The sequence below is a fragment of the Leptonotus elevatus genome, chromosome 8 (assembly GCF_054856555.1).
Source record: "Leptonotus elevatus isolate MCC_2025b chromosome 8, RoL_Lele_1.0, whole genome shotgun sequence".
NCBI classification, from domain to species: Eukaryota; Metazoa; Chordata; class Actinopteri; order Syngnathiformes; family Syngnathidae; genus Leptonotus; species Leptonotus elevatus.
In genome coordinates, this window is record NC_141246.1 from 578374 (window position 1) to 597528 (window position 19155).

The 19155-nt window shown below is 43.5% G+C and overlaps 3 protein-coding genes across 4 annotated transcripts; 1 reads left to right on the forward strand and 2 right to left on the reverse strand.

The window, feature by feature from the left end:
• Positions 1–491: 491 nt before the first annotated feature.
• Positions 492–3665, forward strand: smim28 (small integral membrane protein 28). Its single transcript, XM_086081995.1, has 2 exons — positions 492–1249; positions 2618–3665. The coding sequence occupies exons 1-2, from the start codon at positions 1151–1153 to the stop codon at positions 3029–3031; spliced, it is 513 nt and encodes a 170-aa protein (XP_085938121.1). The 5' UTR covers positions 492–1150; the 3' UTR covers positions 3032–3665.
• Positions 3666–4398: 733 nt separating this feature from the next.
• Positions 4399–11574, reverse strand: LOC147169100 (uncharacterized). 2 transcript variants are annotated; one of them, XM_086081991.1, is made up of 6 exons: positions 11465–11574; positions 9569–9742; positions 9093–9439; positions 7970–9059; positions 5544–5604; positions 4399–4616 (listed from the first exon to the last, which is right to left on the reverse strand). In XM_086081991.1, the coding sequence occupies exons 2-6, from the start codon at positions 9729–9731 to the stop codon at positions 4550–4552; spliced, it is 1728 nt and encodes a 575-aa protein (XP_085938117.1). In that variant the 5' UTR covers positions 9732–9742; positions 11465–11574; the 3' UTR covers positions 4399–4549. The 2 variants fall into 2 exon arrangements, with proteins under 2 accessions (XP_085938117.1, XP_085938116.1); XM_086081990.1 differs by having other exon boundaries at positions 7970–9439.
• Positions 11575–12312: 738 nt separating this feature from the next.
• On the reverse strand, positions 12313–18895 carry LOC147169101 (uncharacterized). The gene is made up of 5 exons (XM_086081743.1): positions 18729–18895; positions 17667–17840; positions 15871–16491; positions 14880–14940; positions 12313–12812 (listed from the first exon to the last, which is right to left on the reverse strand). Exons 2-5 carry the CDS (start codon positions 17824–17826, stop codon positions 12746–12748), a joined length of 909 nt encoding a protein of 302 aa, XP_085937869.1. The 5' UTR covers positions 17827–17840; positions 18729–18895; the 3' UTR covers positions 12313–12745.
• Between the last annotated feature and the right edge of the window lie 260 nt (positions 18896–19155).

Genomic DNA, 19155 nt, shown 5'->3' on the forward strand with positions numbered 1-19155 from the left:
GGCCAGAAAGAATTTGGAGGATCCGCTTGTCTGGTCTTTACGTCCTGAAATGTCGATCACGTTTTCTGGTTAAAGAGAAGCCGACCTTACGTCCATCCTGCTTTGGCCTGAATCTTTTTTTCTCATATAATTGCGGTCCGGTGCGTGCGTGCGTGCCCGATGTCATAATTCAATCAGGATTAATGGCTGTCGGTGGCACGCCAGCGGTCCGCCGCAGCTGTTTGGGTGCGAACCTGCAGGCCCAATAACGTGAGAGTGAACGTGAATCGGAAATGGCGTCGCCTCCATTCTTCTGCGTTCAAACAGCGACAAGGTCAAAGTTGAACTTTTGGGAAAAGGCGCGTCTCGCCACATCTGGCCAAGTTGCAATTCATGCTCGTGATGGTCCGGGGCTGCTCGGTCGCTTCAGGACCCGGACGACCTGCCGTGATCCACGCAAGTGTCGTGTCTGCTCTTTTGCAGTCGGTCGGCCGTGATCGGTCGTCACCTGCGATGTCATTTTCAGCTGACGGCGAGTGGCAAAATGGCCGCCCCCAGTTGGATAAAAAAAAGCTTCGTGTCAAGATCCAACTTGTGAGCGTGTCCCATTCATGGCATCAAGTGCGCTCGTTTGACTAAAGATTGCAAAATGTTTGGGTTCTGAATGTGCTGATGAGGTTTAACCGCTGCTCGGCGCGGGGGCGGATCTCGTCAAGTGGGACGCGGGGCTGCAGGCCACCCCAAGACAAACAAACAAACAAAAATCCTCAGCTATTTATTTATGTCTGACGTCGCAGTTTTTCAAAAATAACTACAGTATATAAACTATGTATACATATAATTATATATAAAAAAGGAAACAACACAAAGGAAAGCGAGCGCGAAGCACAAGAAGAAAGAAATGAAAATGTTGTTTTGGCTTCGATTCCACGTGAGGAACGAAGACGCCGCCTTTCCCATCACAGCGATGCGATGTGGGCCATCAGTAAATCTCCCGGCTGGCCTGAATCCTGATGCGGCCGTGCATGCACGTGCGCGCACGTGAGCGAGACTCCGCCCCTCTTCAAGCCATCACACGACATCCCCTCCCCCGACGCGCGTCCCCGTTCGCCCCTCAAAGCGGCATTTGAGAGCCGGACGCCATCACATCCTGGTCTTCGGCACCGGCAGCATGCGAGGCCTCCTGGAGAGCAGCTGGCGGCGCTTCGGACCGGCGGGGCGCAGCTCCTACGACTGGGTGACCCCGGCACCCTCCGCGCGCGAGCAGCAGGTGCGCGCGCACGACACAAATGTCTTTACTTTTTTTGTTGAACGTTACAAAATGCTTGACGGGAAAAAGCTTGAAGCCGCTTAATGTCCGACAATCGTGATCAACGGTCAGCAAAATGTTTGCGTCACCTCGACTTCACTTTTGACCACTTTTACTTCGACTAAGTCCTCCCCGGCACCAGGTGGCGCTACACCGCTGACATATTGGCGAATCATCATCTGCATCAGAAAAAAGTCTTTGCTCACAATTTTTTGTCCTTGTTGTCAATGAAATGTTATAGTTTAGTTTAGTAGTTAAAATTGTATTTTGAAGTCCAAAATAGTTTGAATTTAACAACAAGGGAGATTTTGCAATGTTGAATTTTTTATTCAAAGTTGACTCACACTCTTTACCAAAAAAGTTGAGTGAATGATTTTTTTAATGCTGAAAAATACAATAAAATATAGCATACATTTTTTTTAAATGTCATAAATATATGTTTTAAAGTTCCATTTTCATCTTCTGATATATTGCAGTTTGTAGGCTATTTTTTTAAGGATGTTCAATACCACTTTTGTTTCAGACCGATTTACTGTTTTACCAGTTTTTCATTACAAGGACCAAGAAATCGTGACCTTTCTTTCTGAGGCAGGTCGTGACCCGCTGATGTGTCAAACTGCTGCAGTATAGCGCCAACTACTGCTGAGGAGGACTTATTCAATGTCTGATTTATTTGCAATTTTTTTCCTTAAATATTGGTGACTGGAATCGGTGCTCACTCCTGCCTATTTTTTTAAAGTTGAAAATTTAAATTTGAACTTGTACAAAAAAAAAAGTTCAACCCTTTTTTGTTTGAAAAAAAGATATGAATTGTTTATGTTGGATGTTTTCAAGATATCACACATGAAGACCGACAGACAGACCGACAGACCGACAGAGTGGACTTTGCTGCTTTTGAGGCTGCTGTCTTATCTGATGTTGCCAGATCAGACTTTGCGCGTTGATCGCTTGAGATGAGAAGATTTGCAGCGAGGATCAGCTGGAATGAGCAGCGCTGGTTCTGCCGCTGGTTCTGGCCTGCGTCGGTTCAGAGCCAGCATGGTGTACCTAATCAAGTGGCCGCTGAGAGCAGACCCGCCTTCAAACATATATATATATATAACATAAACATATCATATTAAACATTTTGAGTATAATATGTTTTCCCCCATTAAAAGCCTGACGTATATAATCTGACACATGCAATGCACGGATAATCCACTAGAGGGCAATACCACCCAGTTGATGGCTTTTCCACACACACCTGCATTCATTAATATAGTGGGAAGCGTTCTTTCAGATTTTTGGAAAAAAAACACTTGTGAATGTGACGTACTTGCGCGCTCGCAGGGCTTCGACTGGAACGACGACAGGAAGTACGAGCTGTGGCTGTACGTGGTCCTGCCGGCGGCGGCGGTCCTGCTGCTGGTCCTGCTGGCGGCGTCGGTCTGGCGGCGCTGCCGGTCCTCGGTCTCCAAGCTGGGCCTGGCCAACGTGATCGCGCTGGACCTGCAGGACGCCGAGAGCGGCGCCGACCTGCTGTCGTCGCTGAGGCGCGGCGCCGAGCGCCACGCCAGCACCGGCTCGGCGGGCTCCGACGGGGTCTTCGTCATGGTCTACCTGCCGCCCCCCTACGAGGAGACCCTCAGCAAGATCACCAGGGCCGCCAGCCTCGGCAGCTCCAAGGACGCCGAGTCCGTCAAGATGGAGGACCTGGAGGCCAAGCTGTGCCCGGAGATCAGGTCCAGCGGTCGCTACGTGTGACCGGGCTCCCCCGCGTCCGTTGTCGGCGCTCGCCGCCCGCGGTTGCTTTCAAGATGCTTCCAGGACGACCGCCTTGACTTGCCAGTTTCTTTTGTCCCGCGACCAACAACTTGTAAAGCGGACCTTTGCCATTTGCGGGAAAAGGGACCGCGCGCGTCCGTGTACAACTGACGGCCAATAAAAGTGCATTGAAAAAACACAAAACTAAAGAAAAAAACATGTCAACAATATCCGCCCATAGGCGAGTACGTGGGGTCCACGGATTTTCTGACCTACAGGTGATGATGTCACAATATTTACATAGCTGGCCCCGCCTACACACATCAACACACATGTACACGCAGGCCGGGATTGACATTTCCAAACCTTCACCTGGATCGAGCGGACCTTTTGGTGGAAACGTGTCCACGAATGACTCCATCGGGATCTTCTTCTTCTTCTTCTTCTTCTTCTTCTTCTTCCTGTGTGTGCTCTCAGCTTGTACTGCCCCCTGCTGCCCAACCATCAATAAAAGAATCCAGTGCAAAATCCATTTGTTGCACTTGTCAATCAAATCGTTTCAAAAGATTTTGTCCATTTCAATATTCCTCATTCATTTATTTAGAATGAATACGGTACATCAATTTCTAAATTCATAAATGTTACATTTTTTTAATAAGAAAAAAAAACAGTTACTGAAATTAATTAGTAATAATACATCAAAAAATTAATAGATGTTATTGATTTAAAACGGGTACATAAAACGTCCAAGTCTAAGTTAATGTATAAAAATATAGAAAGTAAAAAAAAAAAAAAAATGTGTGGGACTAAAAAAGGTTTGTTTTATGAATGAATTAACAAATTATTCAATGCGTTAAATGAATAAGTACGGGGGAGGGGGGGGGGGGGGGTGAATATGACGCAATAACTTAATTTGCATATGCATACTGTTAATTAGTTCATCTGAATAGTAATCATTTGTGCCCATTCTTAATTTAATTAGAATTAAGCAATAATGTCATTCTTTTGCACAGATATTCTTTCGTAAAACATATTTACAAGTAATTTAATGAGCAACATGAATAAAAAAAAACATGAAAAGGCATGAAAAGATTTTAATTAGATCAAATGTAAAAGTGCACTAATGCGTACTAATTTTAATAATCATAATTAACAATGATTTTTTTTATCCATTTTAACCAATTCTTAAATGAGATAAAAGATGATTATTATTATTTTTAAAGACATCCATTTTAGAGGGAAAGCCTGAGTGAATGAAAGCAGCAACGACAGCTGAAATTGTAAATGGCGGATGGGCCGCATGCAGACGGCGGCCATTGGAGCCTCCAGCCATCAGCAGCAGCCAATCGGCAGAGAGAAAGCATTCGATTGGTGGGAATCTGCTGTGCCTTTTTATTGAAGAAGCTCGTGGAAGAAGAGCAAAGAGAAAACAAAATACGCACAGCCAAGCTCTCCGACAAATCCGTTTTTTGTTTTTTTCGTAACATAAGTTGAGCATTTGAAAAACGCGCCGCTTGTTCATGTGCATCCTTCAAAGAAGTTGGCGGCTTGGAAACACTCCTTGCCGGCCATTTGGAAAATTCTCCTGTTGGGTAGACAAGAAGAAAGTTGTTCAACGGCAAATACTTCATGTGGACAAAAGTATTGGGACGCAGCAGTTCAATCCGTCAACCAATCGGAGCTTGGATGTGTTGGAGCCCCCGTGGATCGGATTATTTGATGTTTTTTTCCGGTTTATGTTCTGTCAGGGCTGCGCCATTTTTTCAATCATGTTATTATGAATCATGGATGATGTGAAGACGGCACAATTCTGGGGAGTCAATTTGACTCTATTTAGAGTGGGACCAAATAGACTCCGTTTTATATTTACACTTATTGAAATAAAGGGTTGAAATAAAATACAATAAAAAACGAAACCACAACCTTCATCTCGGGAGTCGGCCGATACTGCCCCCTGCTGGTTTATCGCTCATGCCAGCTGGAAACGTTTGAACTCCAAGAGAGCAAAAACGTCGCAAACAGTAGGAGGGGCATAGCAGTCTCTGAAGCGGAAGGTCGTGAGCTCGTTCCTCAACCCTTAAGTGACTTTTATTTGTCTCAAATCTTCCAAATATTAGCCGACTCTAAAACGGAGTCTTTTTTGGTCACGCTCTAAAAAGAGTCCAATTTACTCTACGCAACACTTGATATTTCAAAATGTGCGTCAATGTTCACATTTCGTAACGATCATTTTGACAACATTCCTTGGAGATCACGATGTCCCATCGCCTGTCAGCTATTTTTGGAACAGGCAAGTCATGTGCTTCTTCCAAAGGAGGGTGTGGCCTGCCATTGTGATTTGGAAAGCGTTGTTTTGTTGTTGTTTTGTTTTAGCTGGGATAGGCTCCAGTGACCCTTGTGACGACTAACAAAATGGATGGATGGGGGGGAAGTCTTTTTGACCTGCTGTTGCGGTCACATGACTTGCGTCCTTCCATTGTGTGTGACGTCATGAAAAGCGAAGGTGACTTACATCCAGTGGCGACTGTTCACGAAGCAATCCACGTCGTCCTTGATGTCTTCGTCGATGAACGCTTGAAGGGAGGAAGCGAAGCTCATTGAATGTTGATAAACGAGTCGAGTACATGCAGTTGAGTCATTCGGGAGTCCGCGTGGACAAAATGTCTCGGCAAATTTCGCATGCAGCTGCTCAATGTGCGCACGCGCGCTACAGTAAGAAAGATATCAAGAAAAAGGATCACATCGTGGACGTTGTTTTTTCTCGATGCTGATGAACCTCTTTGAGCAGCAAATCGCTTTTTCTTTCTTCTCACGAATGTTATTTCCTCGGCGCATTCACCAAAGCCTTCTTTATTGAAAAACAAAATCCGTTTATTTTCAAATTCAAGACATTGGTTTACTGGCGAACCAAATGAAGACGGAGAGTAAGCGCTTATTTTGACTTAAAATGAAATTGCCAGAAAACAATGAGACAAAAGTGCAAACTTGGCCTTCGCGTGGTTGCTTTTGTTCTGTTTATTAAGCAAGTGGTCATCGCTGAGTGTCACGATTCGGCCTCCCGCTGCTTGTTGACCTCTGTTTTGCTCTTGCTAGCTTTTGCTAGCTTCTCCTGCTAGCTACGCTTGTTAGCCGTTGCTAGCCGCTCTTGTTAGCTGTTCCCGCTAGTTCTTGCTATCTGCCTCTGCCGCTAGCTGCTGCTCGCTCGCTCCCTCCCTTGCGCTAAATACAAATGCGTGGTATACACTGTTAAGTTATTAACATTGTTTTTCAGTTTCAATTTATATTTTAGCCGTTTTGGATTTAGTTATAGCAGTATGGCTCAATGAATAAGTATTGTATTCTTATCTGTCTCAGATTTATGAGAGGAGAAGGGCAACGGGTTTCTTCCATCTGCTATTTTGAAGGGAGTGTAGTCTGGTACCTGTCGGAAGAGACGGGCTGATGTATGATTGTTTTTCTCTAATCTGATTTATACCTATGGGAACTTGCTGAACTCGCTGAGGGAGTAGAGAGGGATTTTCTGGTATTCACTGAGTTGTAAACAAATGTACTGTGGGCTGATGGGAGGAGACTTTTCGTATTCACCCACTTTTCAATAAATAATGATGTGCCGGAGTAGAGAGGACACACAATCTGACCAGAACACGGTTTGAGTGTCGTCAGTTTTTGTCATCAGAAGCTTCTGTTTTAATGATACCTTTGCAAAGGGACTTCTTCACCAGAATCTCACCATTCAGTTAATTGAACACGCAAAGAGTACAATACTTAATATTGTCTACTCTAACAACACTTGCCAACTTTCCTGATTCACGGAGGTGAGCGCGCCATGTCGCGTTCTACCGGTTCATACTTGGCGGAGATGGCTAGTGAAGTGAATTAATTTAATTATAACTGTTTGATTTATAATATTACTATTTAGAAGTGGACATAACTGCTTTAATTTACTCAGTATGTCTCTGTGTGAGAATTTAAGGTGATGTGGGGGGTTGAAGCGAATGTGTTCATTAGATTCCTTTACTAGATACTAGTGACTTGCTCGGGGGAGGCACGACGCACATGAGGGAGAGCAACATGGCGGCGTTTGGCCGACCTCGTGTGTCCATAAGCTTATGTAAAAATAAATCCTGATTTCACCGATCTCGTTATCTGAGTTTGATAATCAACATTATGAACACGGGAAAACAAAGAACGATTTTCCAACACTAGCCAAAGAGAGACAGCCAGTAATCTCGCTGGAAGTAATCAGTTAACCTCCCAAAAGTGGTTTTGCTGGCATTTAAAATATTTCTTCTTGGTGACCGCCGTGGCAACGTTGCAGATGTAACAGCCAATTAAAAATGCACATGAACACGTACAGAAGAAAAATTTATCCCTACAAGCTATAAGCACAAGTAAGAAGTAGCCAATGTCAGTCACCACCTAATAATACTAATACGATATCATCAGTACTGTAGATTTTGATATTTCGTTGTACAATATGACTCAACTGTATTGATCATTTCATGTAGCCTAGCAATGGCGTGAAAATAGAGCCGCCTTTCAAATTATTCTCACTCTCCTGACAATCATGTCATGTTTTTGTGGTTCAATAATAGAAAAGAGTACAGCATATTGTATGTGGAGCTTCAAAACCTAATGGAGCAGGGTTCCCCAATTCCAGTCCTCCAGGTCCGGAATCCTGCAGATTTTTAGATGTTTCCGCCTACCAACACGCCAGGTACAAACGATCGGGATCGGCATCGGGCATGCTGATGAGCTGATTACATGAATCAGGTGTGCTAGTGGGCGGAAACATCTCAAACCTGCAGGACTCGGGACCTCGAGGACCGGAATTGATGAACGCTAGTTGCTTAATTACTTGCGGCCCTAAAAAGCGTCTTCAAACAACTGTAACCCTCCTTTTGGCCCAACTAACAAGAAGTGGAATTGGTGACTCACCTGTGCAGGAAGTAATGCAGAAGTTGAACGTCCAAGGATTACTCGAGAAGCAGAAATCCTCGTCTAACAGCTGGAAGAGTCCGTAGTAAGTGCGGACAGACGGCCGCTTTGCCACGATTAGCGAGTCGAGATCCCGCCGCGGCCGCAGCAGGCCTCCTTTGGCCGCCTCTTCCGAGCTCCACAATCCTTCCACGTGTTTCTTTAGCGCCTCAATCTCGACCTGCTGCGCTATCTGGGGGGCGAGGGCCTCGGGAAATTGTATGGGGTCGTTTACAGGCGTTCTTCTGACTGCCGCTGTGGTGGTTGTCAGTTCGGTTGGTCTTGGGGTGGTAGATGCTGTTGGAGACTCAGGGGATCTTGTGGTGTTGGTTGTTGCTAGAACTACAGGGGGTCTTGAGGCGTCTATTTCTTGAGGTTCAGGGGATCTTGTGGTGTTGGTTGTTGCTAGAACTACAGGGGGTCTTGAGGCGTCTATTTCTTGAGGTTCAGGGGATCTTGTGGTGTTGGTTGTTGCTAGAACTACAGGGGGTCTTGAGGCGTTGTCTATTTCTTGAGGTTCAGGGGATCTTGTGGTGTTGGTTGTTGCTAGAACTACAGGGGGTCTTGAGGCGTCTATTTCTTGAGGTTCAGGGGCTCTTGTGGTGTTGGTTGTTGCTAGAACTACAGGGGGTCTTGAGGCGTTGTCTATGTCTTGAGGTTCAGGGGATCTTGTGGTGTTGGTTGTTGCTAGAACTATAGGGGGTCTTGAGGCGTTGTCTATTTCTTGAGGTTCAGGGGATCTTGTGGTGTTGGTTGTTGCTAGAACTACAGGGGGTCTTGAGGCGTCTATTTCTTGAGGTTCAGGGGATCTTGTGGTGTTGGTTGTTGCTAGAACTACAGGGGGTCTTGAGGCGTTGTCTATTTCTTGAGGTTCAGGGGATCTTGTGGTGTTGGTTGTTGCTAGAACTACAGGGGGTCTTGAGGCGTTGTCTATGTCTTGAGGTTCAGGGGATCTTGTGGTGTTGGTTGTTGGAGACTCAGGGGCTCTTGTGGTGTTGGTTGTTGGAGACTCAGGGGGTCTTGGGGTGGTAGATGCTGTTGGAGAGTCAGAGGCTCTTGTGGTGTTGGTTGTTGGAGACTCTGGGGCTCTTGTGGTGTTGGTTGTGGCTAGAACTACAGGGGGTCTTGTGGTGTTGTTTATTTCTTGAGGTTGAGGGGATCTTGTGGTGTTGGTTGTTGGAGACTCAGGGGCTCTTGTGGTGTTGGTTGTTGGAGACTCAGGGGGTCTTGGGGTGGTAGATGCTGTTGGAGAGTCAGAGGCTCTTGTGGTGTTGGTTGTTGGAGACTCAGGGGCTCTTGTGGTGTTGGTTGTGGCTAGAACTACAGGGGGTCTTGTGGTGTTGTTTGTCTGTTCAAGCAAGACGGGAATGATAGGGATAGTCCTGACCAAGCTGGTCTCCAGATTTGACACTTTCTCCAATTCACATATGACTGCAAAGCATGAAGACAACATTATTCCTAGCATAGGCTTGTGTAGAAAACCTTCCATCTCAGTCTTGTGCATTTAATTTATTAAGATGATGTTCCAAAGTTCTGGCCAGCATTCAACAGGCTTCTCACCTACTGACATGATGATCTCTCGGAACCTTTCAATGCCTCCGGGTAGCTGGATGGCCTCTTCCAGTCTCCTCTTGAGTTCACATCTGGTGACAATGCGGCCCTGGGACAAGCTGGGTACCAGAACCGCCAGGACCAGCGGCAACATCATCCAGTCTGACCTCATCTCAGGAGCGTCTATGAGGACAAAACAAACCTGTCATAACTCAAAGGGTGCTAAAAATGTACAAGCGAGTAGTTTCAGATCATTCAGAAAATGGAAGGATTTGAAGATCCGGATGTGAGGGGAACCTCCTGGAGCCCAGCCTGGGCGAGGAAATGGCTGGTGAGCGTCTTGTCTTGTTTCTTGTGACCCAGATCCAGACAAACGTCACAAAGTCACATCCTGCTCAGGGACGTGAGCCTCATTCAAGACATTTGACAATCTTTCAAATCCAAGGAAGCGGCAATATGGAGAAGTATGAGAGCCGGCGCTAAAACGGTTTAAAAGGCGCCACGGCACAAAGGCACAATTCAAAGTTGTCACTAAAAGTCGCCACGAAATGTTTGATAGCATTCTGATGTAAACCCATCAGAGCCTGGCGCTTTATTAAGTCCAGAGTCCGCCTTCTGCAATGCGCCCCTTGCCAACGTGGCCATGAAAACTTCATTCGGTTCTTCTGCATCAGTCAGCAGACTCAAGACTCAAGCTCGCAGACTCGGCAAATGTGACCACCTTGTGGTCCTTTTGGGAACATCCATTTGCATTAAACAATGAATGTCTTGGAAGCCATGTTTCACCCGCTCTCTCTGCTTGTTCTTAATTTATGTCAGAATTGTTTTGTGGCTTTGCTTCCAATCTTCCTCTTGAATATTTTGACGAGAAAAGAACATTTTTATCTTTTTATTTATGATTTCACTTATCACATCATTGTGTTTTTCATTTACCGTCATTTGTTTGAACCTTATGTACAGCACTTTATTATTATGATGATGAGGATGATGATATTTTTTATAATTTGTTTATTTGCTTTTATGTATTCATGTAATGCAATTGAGAATCGATTGTCATTTTCAATTACAAAGTGGCAGAAGACAGCAACCGCTGCGATTGTTGATATCAATAAAGTTGAGATGAGATGACTTGACAAAAATATGTTGCTTATCTTAAATAAGGCCTGACGTTTGATGTCAGGTTTGTGGGCGTGAAAAGCGGCAGACGGTGAATTGCGCATGCCAAGAGACGTGTCGCCTGATGTAATGGAACGCAACAAGGACGGCGCCTGCCAAGCGCTAACTTGCCGTGCACTTCATTATGCGTGTGGTTGGAGACTTTGGTGTCCCCAAAGAACAATTCAGCTGATGGAGCGCAGGCGAGTGTTGCGTGTGTACCAACACAGGCAACAACGTCAGCATATGGAATACTGTACATACATTTTTACGGATCAATAATAACGAAACAACACGGTCTGATTAAACAACAACCCGAGTACCGCACGTAAAATCAGTTGATTTGCTGAAATCAGAGCATTTGGTCCATTTTAAAATGAAAGAATCCAAAGGAATACTCGATGATCAAAAAAGTTGTCGATTCATTTGGCCATCAATTAGTTGTTGATTAATTGAATATTTTTGACACTTCTCATTGACGACTTATAAACATTATAACAGATTTGTAAAGTCTTGTGCGTCGATTCAAAATCTGAATAGCAGGACGATTGCTAACGAAATCGTGAAACAACATGAGAGGAGATGAGCATTAAACAGGATGACATTTGGACGAGAGACACACACACACACGCACACACACACACACACACGCACACGCACACGCACGAACAGTCCCGCGGTTAGCTCGCTCGCTAGCTAGCAAGCGAGGCGATCGTCATGAAAATGCAAATCAAACAAATGTGTTCTCACCACGTCTGAGTGTTGCTTGTGTCAGAGCAGGCTCGCTTGTGTCACGGCATTTTCGTCTTATACGCGCGATTGTGGACAAACCTGTTTGTATTTTGGACTTTCCACATCCTTCTTCGTCATTTGCCAATAATGACTTGGACCCGAGTCAAAATTGCATGCCTGACTGCCTGCAGCGTCTCGGAACAAACTCATGAATAAATAAGTGGGTGGAAACACAACTATTGTTTTATCAGATTATTTTGTCACGGCTATGTCCATTTTTGGTGTGTGGTTTTTGGGGTTTGTTGACATTTTTGGGATTAAATTGAATGCAGACATCCAAAAAATGCCAAAATGGGAAAAAAATGGACATGAGTGTTTTTCACATAGCGGTGACGATTTGAGAGGTTACAATAATTGTTAGTAGTCATGCTACCTGTTTTGTTTTTTTCAATTCTCTCCAATTTTGTAGCATATGCCAACGGGCCCGCTGAAAATATGGTGGGCCGCCAATGGCCCCCGGGCCGTAGTTTGGACACCCTGCTTTCTAATTAGCTGCCAAAGTCTTTGCTTGTTGTGTGAAAAGTGGCAAAATATTTCTTTTGTACAAGGATCGTTTACAGTAAAGCGAATAAGAGGCCGCACGCGCGCACGCGCGCACGCACGCACGCACGCACGCACGCACGCAGCCCTTGAACTTGTTCCTCGAAGTTATTTTTAACGTCCAATCGCACGCTGGAAATCATTTCCTGCTGCTGAAAAAGACTTTTTGATTGCGCTGCACGCAACAAAAGCATTCTCCGGCGAGGCGCGTCTTGAAGCGACTTTTTATTTCCATTTTCCAAACGTAACGTGAACTTCACAAAGAATGTTGCCACAATTGTGCCTTTATTAATTCAGTCGCATTCATTCAAACAAGTTGAACATTTGCTGTCACCAAGACGTGTTGGACAATCAAAACACGCAGCACAAGTTGCACTTTTACAAATATAATAATGCTCATTAAATGTTGAGAAGGTTCATTGACGTGAGCTGAATACAGGGGTGGCAAATCCGGGTCCAGAAAGTACAAAAAAAAACGGCCACAGTTTGGCTTTAGCCCCTGATGCTAGCTAGCAGGTAGAAGAGCGCCATGGGAGCTAGCTAGCGAACGAGCTAGCTCTTGGGGCTAAAGCCAAACTGTGGCCGTTTTTTTTTTACTTTCCGGACCTGGGTTCGCCACCTCTGGCTGAATAGGTCTCGGACAGCGTCAATCAAAAAGTACGATGTTGGGCGCGGGAACAGGAAGTGTGCGTTGCAGTCTCAGGCGCAATCGCTGAAGAAGTCGCTAGTTTCGTAGCACTGATGTCCCGCCGTCCTCAGAACGTACCTGGCAAGGTGAAAAGAGCAACAAGGGTTAGCGACGTCGCTGAAATATCGGGTCAAATCATCTTGCGTGTCATTAAAAACAAATATATGTGAAATCATCTTTTTTGTAATCAAAAGCATGAAATCATCTTGCGTGTAAAGCGTTCCCTCGTTTATCGCAGGTGTTACGTTCCAAAAACCCGCAATAAGTCAAGTCTTCGAAGAAAATGTGGTTTTACTTTGCCATTAATTATATATATACATTTTTGTGCATTATATATGTTTTTTCACCGCGGTATGATTTTTAGTTTATTACAAATGCTTTTTCATTCATCATATGATCTTTTTTCATTGACATTCTTCTTTTCAATTTGCTTATTCTACAGCGCGATATATATATGTTTCCGTTTATTCTAAATGTTTTTTCTTCATATTATATCTTTTTCATTGATGATCATATGTTTTAAGGCTGTAAAAAAAAACTCAGCCACGCACTTTAAACATGCACTTTTCTCCGAAAGGCGTTTTCTCAAAATATTGTCTCTCTTATTTAACGACGCGGTGGTCAAACCTTTGCAGATTTTAAAATGATAATAATCATCATAAAATAGAATTCAACTCATATCCCAAAGTATGTAAAGGCCATTCAGGCATCCATTTTTATGTTTTCCTTCAATAAAAAAAAATGTTCAAAGGTCAACTCGCAAATTACGTTTCCGCGCTTCCGTCTTGGAGAAGCGTGTTCTGTATGAAACGATGCGAAGGGAAGAGCAAGTTTTGTTGGCATCGTTGCACACTTTTCGCTTTCTGCTTGCACGCGCATTAGGTGATGATGATGATGATGATGATGATGATGATGATGATATTTATCTGAAAGGGGAATTCCGAAATCACCTTGTGTCGTTTTGAATAAACTTTTCACAGATTTCACATTCGCAAGGAGGACAACAAAATTGCTAAAACAAAAGTCTTTAGGGTGCGCGTGCGCGCGTGCGTGTATTCGCCGTTGCGTAACGATGCCGGCATGTCCCCTGCCCCACCCCATATGCAAATGAGCAAGACTTTGGAATGAAGTTGTTTTTGTGGCATCTCAAAGCGTCGTCAAGTTCCGCGTGCTTTCTGCTTACACAACATTCGATTGTTGACGCGATAGCGCCACCATGAGTTGAAAACGATGTCATTACAAGTGATTAACATCTTTTGTTTTCCTCCCCACTTGGTAACATGTACCTGAAAGTAAGAGGCAATTATGAGAAATGTTTAAAAAAAAAAAAGTTTTTAAATTGTGAAGAGAAATTCTGGACGGACTCGCTTCATCACATCATCACAGCATATTTTAGCAATCGCAGTGCAAATTCTTGTCCTTGTGCAGATTATGAAGCGAGTGTTTTTTTAGTTGGAGGCGTGGCTTCATGTGGGGTGGAGCTAAACATTTGACTCACAGATTCTCGACCTCCAAGTCCCGCCTTCTCTTTTTGTTTTGTTAAATAATTTCCTTTAATGAAATGACAAACTGACTGAAAGCTCAACCATCCAGGGAGTGCGCCACCTGCTGGCTACATGCGTTACTGCACCCCTACCCCCCATTTTCAGGGCCCCTGAATGCGCCGGATGTGTTTCTGTGGCTCTACGAGGCTTTGTTTCACCCAAAATGGCCGTTATGGCCACTTCCGTCAAACCTTTGCGTTAGCTCCGCCCCGACCGACTGAGGGTTGAGTGTTTCCAAAGATTCTTACGTTTGGATTCAAGGGTTATGTTTTGGGAGGAAATTGACGTCAAGCGAGGTTTGCAACAACTGCGACGTCAAACCTATCGATGCTAAGCTACGTTAGCCAAACAAACAGACAATAAGGAGATGGTTTGGGAGCATTCAAGCACAATGTCAGTTAAGTTGGAACCATTTATAACTTTTGGCGCTTCATTTGATTAGTGTATGCGTCATGGTGAAGATTCGTATTCTTTTTTTTTTTACACCCTTTTACTTTTTTGTGGTGATCGTGTAACAGATGTCCGGCAGTCGCAATGCGCGTCGCCTCCACCTCTGACGGTCTAAAGTCAAAATGAAAGAAAGACGTGTGTTGTGACTTACAGCCAGTAAAGACTGTCGGTGAAGCAATGCAGGTCGTCGCTGATGTCATCATCGGTGAACGCTGTGGAGCAAGGCAGAGGGAGGAGTTAAACCTGCGTCAAGAGCCACTTGATGATTTTTTTTTTTTTTAACAAATCAATCATGCACTTATGTATTTATTTATTTATATACCTTGCGATTATACAATGCTAATATATTGTATGTATTTATTTTCAAATACAAGGCAAATGGATCACAGTTTGTTCAAAATGCGGTTCGGGGCCATCGGGTAACTTTAAGGGGTCGGCTGGGTCACCAGATCAGTCGGATCGACATTTGCTTCCTGTTTTTTAAATTCGCTTCTACGCATCATGTTCTATGGCCCTGATTTGGTTCTGTGTGTGTTTTCTTCTCCCCACCGAGTTGCTTTCTGGTGTGTTTGTTGTCATTGAGTTGTCTCGACCTTTGCTTTTTCAGTTGCGTCTACGAAAACATCTCATTAAGAGCTCAGCAATCTTTGCTGTCTTTCGAGCCGCAAAACGTTTGAACATTGTGACGCGTTCGAGGGCCCGAATTGAAATGAAAAATATACACATTCATTTACTTTGACCTGCCGTATTCCGTTTTGGGATTTTGTTGTTGTCATTTTGCTTACTTTATTTCTCATACAATTTTTGACATTTCTGCCAAATTTTCAGACATTTTTGGTAGTTTTGTAGACATATGGTCATTTTCTGCCTCTTTATCCTTTTTAGGACACTTTATGGCTATTTTTTTGGACTTTTTAGCTCTCAATTTTTGCACATTTTGGGCAAATGGTGAACATTATTTTATTTTTATTTTTTTAAGGATTTCTTCTCTTGTTTGTGGGCATTTTATAGTTACATGTTGAATGTTTCGTGTTTTTTTTTTTTTTTAATTCCAAAGACATTTTATGGTAATTTGTGATTTTATTTTTATATTTGACCTACAGACTAAATATGTCCCAAAAAAAATGCAGCCAGCTACTCACCGCCGCAAGCACTTTTGCAGACGTTCTGGCTCCAGCGGGCGGACGATTGGCAGAAGTAACTGTCGGAGAGCTGGAAGAGGCCGTGGTAACCCAGCGACCAATCGGTCTGAGACATTTCATCGCCGCTGCCCAAGCCGTCGTCGTCGGCGGTGAGTTTGTCGTCAGCGATCGCCAGCATCTCTTCGTCAAACTGGTTTTCCTCCTCATTTAGAAGTTCCATCAGCCTCAACCAGTCCTCCAACTGCTGGTCGATGACGTTTTCCTGGTCACCGTAAAAGTAATCTTCCTCTTCATCAAAAAGGTCTTGATAGGCCTCAAATAACTCTTGCGCTGCTTCTTCTTCAGCAAAAGGTTCTTCTTCTTGCCCTTGGTCCTCATCTAAATATTGGTCTTCCTGGATCTGGTCCTGGTCCTGGTCCTGGATCTGGTCCTGGTCCTGGATCTGGTCCTGGCTGCCATCGCCGTTGGTGTCGTTGGCGCCGCTGATGTTTTGGTTGGTGGGCGGCGTGGAGGCGACGGTGGCGTTGGCGTTGGCGGATGGCATTGCTGTGATGACACGCTGGCCGTATATCTGCACGGCGCCGGTGTTCCTCTGCGACATCTTCTCGATGCGGCATACCACTGCGGCGAGAACAACAAGCACAAGTTGACCATCACAATTTGAACTCTACCGTGCAGGTTTATATTCATTGTGGGGGATCCACAATTGCCGATTATCAGCTCGAAGATCCAAGTTGACGGCTTGTCAAGTCAAATATGAGGAAGAGAAATTGCAACACGTTGCAAGTCTGACCAGTTCAGGCAGCAGCCGACGCTTGTTGAGTGAATGCAGACGCACCTGTACTGTACACGCAATGGATAACAGCGTTGATGAAATTGGGAGAAAAAGATGACGAAACAAAAGTTTCAACTCGCGGCTTGTGTGCAATATTTAAAAAACTAACACATTTCTTACCTAGCGTTGCATTTTGGCTGAGTTGAATGAAAAATCAGGCGAACCTTTGGAGCCAAAAGTTGACGAAATGCTTTACTTCAAAGCATGTCGTTGTGCTTATTGCTCAAACACGACCGACTGGAATATTATTTCCCAGCCAAGTACCCGCTAACCAGCGCAAAGCAGATCTGATTGAAAAAAATAAAAATAAATAACCAAAACCGAGTGCTGTGCCATCATTGTCTGATTTATTATTTAACTTTGGAACTCTATTTCTCTTGAACTATTTGGAAATAGAAAGACATAATAAAAATGAATAAATACATAAATAATGTAATTATAGATAAATATTTCTGCACATACAGATTATGATCAACATAAAGTGTCATCTTTTGGGATCATAATAAAGCTCTGTTCTCCAAAAGAAATCATTCATTGAATTTAAAATAAAGTTTTCAAGTGGCTGACGGGTGATTGTAGGTGGCTTATGAAAACTCGGGTCAAGCCGTTCCGGTTTGGAGGTAAATGCAGGACACTGAAATTCATGAAAACCGAGTTTAAGGATCATCTGCGGTCAAAATGAACAGTGTGATTAATCTGCATTAATACATGATTAATGCAATATTTGTTTGCCAGGAATGAATGTTTTTTTTTCAAGTGATAAGAGACTCATCTCTCTCTACAGACCAGTTGAACTAACACTCGGTGATCAAATGTGTAAAATAAGACCGTTTCAATTTCACTTCAGGAGCGAAAAGCAAGTCACGAAAATGGAACTCTGAAAAACGTTCGCACTCCAATATTTTTGTCCCACTTTTCCTGTGAGGCGCAAGTTGCTGTTGGTGGCCTTGTTGTTACTCACGCATGGTCACGACGACATCTTTGAGATGTTGCGTGCGTTTGGACAACTTGATGGTCCCGTTGAGTGCGTTTCGCAGCTCGCATCTGGACACGACGCGTCCGCGACACTCAAACGCCAGCATCGAGCACGCCAGCGCCACCAGCAGGAAGGAGGACCTCATGTCGTCGCCGCCGCCTGTCAGCACGCACGAACATGCGAGCACAAGGTTAAAAATAGAACTCATCATTTTCCAATGAGTTTACATGATATTTGGGGGTTATTTATTCTTTTCTTCAAACGTTTTACTGGTACTCATAAAATTCCACCAAAATGACCAACATTGCTTTCCTTACCGAATGTTTTTTTGTTTTCTGAACTATGACAATTAATTTGAAAGAGAATATAATTTGATTAATCTTTTAATATATCTTGCTAAGTTTTATATTTGTAAATGTAAATTTGTAAACCTACTGTATTTTTTTCTGTTTTTGAAAGAGATAGCAGTATATTTACAGTCCATCATTTACTTCCAAAAATAAGAAGGCTGTCAAGAGCTTAATATTGTTTTCTCATTTTGGTGTTTTGAATATTTCTTAGTTTAAGACCCCTGGCAATTTATTATTTGTTTTAATATTTTTTTTTCTTTAGTGTTATTGTGAGATAGTTGTGTATAACTTGCAACTTTACTGTGACGATGAATATTTGTTTGCTTAAAGTTTGCCATGTTTTGGCTTTTGTTTTCAATTTGTTAAATAAAGCAATAAAAAAAAGACCAACATTAACATTCAATAGGCCCAAATGTTTATCAAAACAAAGTAAAAGACATATTTCATGTCATTTTAAAGTATACTGCAACATTAAGCACAGTCCAGACCGCCATTTACTTAAAAAAAAAAACACACATATACATAACTTAAAAAACACACACACAACATGAGTGATTCAGTGGAGAAAATGTGTGGACAAAAAATGTGGACACCCCTGATTTACATCGTCCAAACGTCAGGGTGTCACAATTTAACAATATATGACATTAGATTAAAACAAAACAAAAGCTGAGATGGAGAGTAACAAGACGCTTACCTGTCAGCAAGGAGACACTTGCTGCACACCAGAGAAATTTTGTGATTGGGCTTAGGCACGACGAGTATATACTCTCGTCTGTGGACCAACCTGTTCTGCGCTCCTGTTGGCAACATTCTTTGGGGATTCCAACGTGGCTTACGGAAATAAGTCAGGCTTAAAAAAGAAGAAGAAGCAATAATAGGAATAGATATGGCAGTTTACCGGAACAGCGGCTGACGAGGCATTTGCAATAAGAGGGGAGCAGGAAGGGACGGAAATAATTCAACCGGTTTTTCAAGATTGTCCTTGTAGTGTTAACATCACCCCCCCCCCCCCCCCCCCCAAAAAAACTATCAAACAATGCTTGTTGAAATGACTACAATGACACTGCTGGTAAATTATAGTAGCTTTACGTCACTTAATTTTCCCCAGTGAAATGATTTGA